The sequence below is a fragment of the Sapajus apella genome, unplaced genomic scaffold, assembly GCF_009761245.1.
Source record: "Sapajus apella isolate SASKATOON/1434 unplaced genomic scaffold, GSC_monkey_1.0 scaffold95, whole genome shotgun sequence".
Classification (NCBI taxonomy): Eukaryota; Metazoa; Chordata; class Mammalia; order Primates; family Cebidae; genus Sapajus; species Sapajus apella.
The window spans coordinates 5,893,538-5,898,545 of NW_022437035.1; the positions used below are offsets into that span (position 1 = coordinate 5,893,538).

Here is a 5,008-nt window from a genome sequence, read left to right on the forward strand (position 1 = left end):
GGCGCAATCTTGGCTCACCGCAACCTCCGCCTCCTGGGTTCAGGCAATTCTCCTGCCTCAGCCTCCTGAGTAGCTGGGATTACAGGCACGCACCACCATGCCCAGCTAATTTTTTGTATTTTTTTTTTTAGTAGAGACGGGGTTTCACCATGTTGACCAAGATGGTCTCAATCTCTTGACCTCGTGATCCACCCGCCTCGGCCTCCCAAAGTGCTGGGATTATAGGCTTGAGCCACCGCGCCCGGCCCAGGATAATTTTTAAAAAATAGTTTTAATAGAGACAGGGTTTCGCCATGTTGGCCAGGCTGGTCTCAAACGCCTGACTTCATGATCCACCTGCCTCAGCCTCCCAAAGTGCTGGGATTACAGGCGTGAGCCACCTCACCTGGTCAAAAATAAGATTTTTTTTCCTTGAGACAGAGTCTTGCTCTGTCACCCAGGCTGGAGTACAGTGGCGCAATCTCAGCTCACTGCAAATTCTACCTTCCAGGTTCAAGCAATTCTCCTGCCTCAGTCTCCTGAGTAGCTGGGACTACAGATGCATGCCACCACACCCAGCTAATTTTTTTGTATTTTTAATATAGACAGCCAGGATAGTCTCAATCTCCTAACCTCATGATCGGCCCACCTCGGCCTCCCAAAGTGCTGGGATTACTGTGCCCGGCTAAAAAAAATTTAAAAATAATCCTCACAACAACCCTACAGCAGTAGTACCATTATTACAGCCATTTACGGATGAGAAACTTAAGGCTCAGAGAAACTGGATACCACAGCCACAAGGCTGATAACCAGGATTCAACACCAGGTCTGTTCTACTTAAGCTTGGCCTCTCCAGCACATGAGCGAACAGCTTGTTACATACACCGGGTTTGACACCTCATTGAGTGATGTCTTGGGCCCTCCTTTCTGGAACTCTGAGGGTCTAATGCTGTGAGGTCAGACAGGCCACCACCCTCCAACTTCACTCTTAAGGATGCAGATAGTCCCAAGATCCTGAAATGGTTTGCCTAGCCACACTAAGGAGGGATGGCAAACTTCCCCCAAGTGGCTGACCACTGCCTTATCTATGGCAACCCTATGTGAATCACCACCCTTTACCCCAAACAACTAGTTGTCCTCATCAACCACTGGCAAATACCAGACTACTTTTTTCAGCCATTTAATCTTAGCATTCTATAGGAACATCGGAAGGGAACAAGCCAATTTTAAACATAAAAGAAAAGAAAATTACTCACCCTGTCTAGGGGGCTGGGAGGAGGATTTCATATGAGCTGATGATGGAAACAGGAGGGAGAACAAAGGGGAGGGGAGGACCAGAAGGACGAGGAAGACACAAGAAGAGAGACAGTAATGTGTTGGTGCCCAAGGTGGGAGGAGAAGCAAGCACTGGTGCAGTATATGTCTGTCTGATGCAGTGGGGTGGGGTGGGGGAGAAAATTTGGATGCTGGATGAAAGCTGCATTAGGAAAAAGGCAGCATCTCCAAAATTTTCTCAAAACTCTAGCAGAGTCACAAGCTGTCTTCAAGCTTAATGAGGACATATCATCTAACTTGGTAATTTACCACAAAGACATGTAGCCTGATTGAAGGCATGATGAAAGCCTGGAAGAGCTGGCTGAGACCTGTATTCATCAGGCACCCCCACCCTGCAGCAGAGCAAGAGGCACTGATCTACCTGCCAAGCGTGCCTTGATGAGGTGAGTACCTGAGAGCCCAGACAGGCTGCCTGGGCTCTGTACCCCACAGCCGTCCAGCCAGGCTCATGAATGACTCAAAGCTACCCATTCTGAAGTGCTCATCAGGTTAATCTAGCTTTAGGCCAGCTGGTCAGAGCAGCCATGCTGGGCAGTGCAAAGGGAAGAAAGCATCTGTCACCTGAGGGCTTCTGGGCAAGACTGAGAAACTTCCGGAGCAGGTACTGTTTCCAACTGATTCACTCAGCCACAACTGCTGCTCCCACAGCCCCTCGTCCTCACCCAGTCCCCATACTCACCACAGGCCTGCCCATATGCAGTGGCCTGAACAAAGAGGACATATAGGGGAGGCGGCAGGTGCCTGGCTGTCTCATACTGCTTGTGAGCCTGGTCGAATGGCATAAATAGGTACTCCTGCACCGGAAGGGAAGCCTGCATACAACAAGAGATGGATTTTTGTTCTTCCTTTTTCAGCCAGTCTACACAGGAACAAGTGGTTACTTAGTGGCTGTAAATCATTATTTATAAAAGTGATACATGATAAATTAATAGAGCTCATAGGTAGATAAAAGCTCAACATAGGCCGGGCGCAGTGGCTCACGCCTGCAATCCAAGCACTCTGGGAGGCCAAGGTGGGTGGATCACCTGAGGTCAGAGTTCAAGACCAGCCTGACCAACATGGTGAAACCCTGTCTTTAAAACAAACAAACAAACAAAAAATGCTCAACATAAAAAAATTATATTTCTTTATCCTAGCGACAAACAAAAATAAAATAAAATTATTTTATTTTACTCACTGCCAGGCACCCCTGACTTATGCCTGTAGTCCCAGCAATTTGGAAGGCTGAGGCAGGAGGATCATTTGAGGCCAGGAGTTCAAGAGCAGCCTGGGTAACTCAGCGAGATCCCATTTCCATAAAAAATAAAAATCAATTAAAAAAAAGAAATTATAAAAAGATGCAATTCAATACTATCAAGAAAACATCAAATAACAATAAACAGGCCAGGTATGGTGGCTCACACCTGTAATCCCAACACTTTGAGAGGCTGAGGCAGGTGGATCACCTGAGGTCAGGAGTTCAAGACCAGCTTGACCAACATGGTGAAACCCCATCCCTACTAAAATACAAAAATTAGCTGGGTGTGGTGGCACATGCCTTTAATCCCAGCTACTTGGGAGGCTGAGGAAGGAGAATTGCTTGAACCTAAAAGATGGAGGTTGCAGTGATCCAAGATTATGCCACTGCACTCCAGCCTGGGCAACAGAGCACGACTCTGTTTCAAAAAAAATAAAACAATTCAATAAATAAATGAAAGGTATATAAGCCTCTACACAAAAACCTGAGAAAAGTCAAGTCCAAAATAAGTGGAGACATACGAATGTCAATGGCCTGGAAGACTCAAATATTGTCCAGATAACAACTTAATCCAGGGGCATCCAGACATCCACAGGAAGCAAGTGTAGATGTCTGGAGATTGTATGGCTGGTGGGAGCCATGCAGGGGGTAAACTGAACTTACACAGTCTGAGAAAGTATGGTACCCAGAGGAGGCTCTGGATGAGAACACCCAGGTCAATGCATGTATATATTCCTGAGCCCATATGGCCAGCACTTCCTCCTCCCAGACACAAGCCTATCATATCAACTGGTTAGGGATGCAGACAAGGCCACCCTTATACCATACTCTAATTTATGGTAATAGAACTGGCAATGCCCAAAGGGGGACATGGCTTCTGGTAGTCTCTGGTCAGTGACTGCAAAGCAAAAGGCCAACGGGCCCCACCTGCATGATGCTGTTGAGGCGAGGCTGGAGGCTGCTCAGGTATTCCTTCTTTACCTCAATTTCCTTGAGGATCTTCTCCTTGTTGGATAGACATTCACGGTACTTCTCTGCCAGCCTGTTGAGGGAGGACAGAGCATTGTCACCCAATGTCCCCTAGGGATACCCCAACATGCCTATTCACTGTGAGACTGCACCTAATGGTAGCAGCCATGATTAACTGCCAATGGTTATCCAGCACTCAATGTGTGCCAGGTAATTTTGTGAGCTCTTTACAAGCATAATTACGTTTAATCCTTATAAAGACCCTGGAAGATGGAGACTTTTCTTATCCCCAAAGAAGGAAACCAAGGCTCAGGCAAGAAGATAACTGGCCCAAGGGCATCCAGCTAAGACCAAACACTGCGTTGGGCTTTGAATCAATGTCTCTCACTCTCCTGAGGCTCTGTCTGCTCTATAATCACTAGGGAATATCCATGCCATCTTCTGCTCCATTTCTTGCTTGAGAGGTTAGGCTTAGCAGCTAGATAACCCAAATGAGGCCCATGGACTGGCCTGGTTGGAACAGGATGGGAATAGATTCTGGGCCAGTGTCACAAAAATGTAGCACTCACAGCTAAGTCTGTGCCTAGCACCATCAGTGGATTGGACAGTGGAGTGATAGGCCAACTCCATCTGCTAAGACACTGACACAAATTTCGTAAGAACCAGAGTTGGCCAGGCCTGGTGGCTCACGCCTGTAATCCCAACACTTTGGGAGGCCCAGGCAGGCAGATCACTTGAGGTCAAGGGTTCAAGATGAGCCTGGCCAACATGGTAAAACCCTGTCTCTCCTAAAAAAATACAAAAATTAGCTGGGTACAGCAGCACATGCCTGTAATTCCAGCTACTCAGGAGACTGAGGCAGAAGAATCACTTGAACCCAGGAGGCGGAGGTTGTGGTAAGCTGAGATAGTGTCACCGCCCTCCAGCCTGGGTGACAGAGTGAGACTCCATCTCAAAAAAAATAAAGAAAAAAAAAATTTAAAAACCAGACTCAGTGGTTATTAAATTCATAATATGAACCAAACGCAGAGAATGCATTTCATAAAAAAAAAAAAAGGCAGCTACTTTACCATCAAAAAACAGAACAGATATGCCAATCAAAAGCCCTACTATTCCTGTACAAATTTGAAAGGGGAAAAGTTACCATGAATGGAAAGAATGCAACCATGAAAAGTTCATTACGAAAAAAAAAAACCACTATATTTTTAGAATGACTTAGTACTGGCCGGGCGTGGTGGCTGACACCTATAATCCCAGCACTTTGGGAGGCAAGGAGGGTGAATCACCTGAGATCCAGAGTTTGAGACTAGTCTGGCCAACATGGTGGAATCCCCATCTCTGTTAAAAATACAAAAATTGGCTGGGTGCAGTGGCTTATGCCTGTAATTCCAGCACTTTGGGAGGCCGAGGCAGGTGGATCACGAGGTCAAGAGATAGAGATCACCCTGGCCAACATGGTGAAACCCCATCTCTACTAAAAATATAAAA

At 46.6% G+C, this 5,008-nt stretch overlaps 1 protein-coding gene across 4 annotated transcripts in view; it reads right to left on the reverse strand.

The window, feature by feature from the left end:
- Window positions 1-5,008, reverse strand: part of THOC5 (THO complex 5) — a 42,705-nt gene that overhangs the window by 22,732 nt on the left and 14,965 nt on the right. For 3 of the 4 annotated variants that reach the window (XM_032256790.1, XM_032256793.1, XM_032256792.1), the window contains 3 exons: window positions 3,479-3,593; window positions 1,994-2,126; window positions 1,236-1,271 (listed from right to left, as the gene is read on the reverse strand). In XM_032256790.1, the coding sequence (XP_032112681.1) occupies window positions 1,236-1,271; window positions 1,994-2,126; window positions 3,479-3,593 (284 nt within the window). The remainder of the gene's footprint in view (window positions 1-1,235; window positions 1,272-1,993; window positions 2,127-3,478; window positions 3,594-5,008) is intronic. The other variant, XM_032256791.1, reaches the window with a different exon arrangement.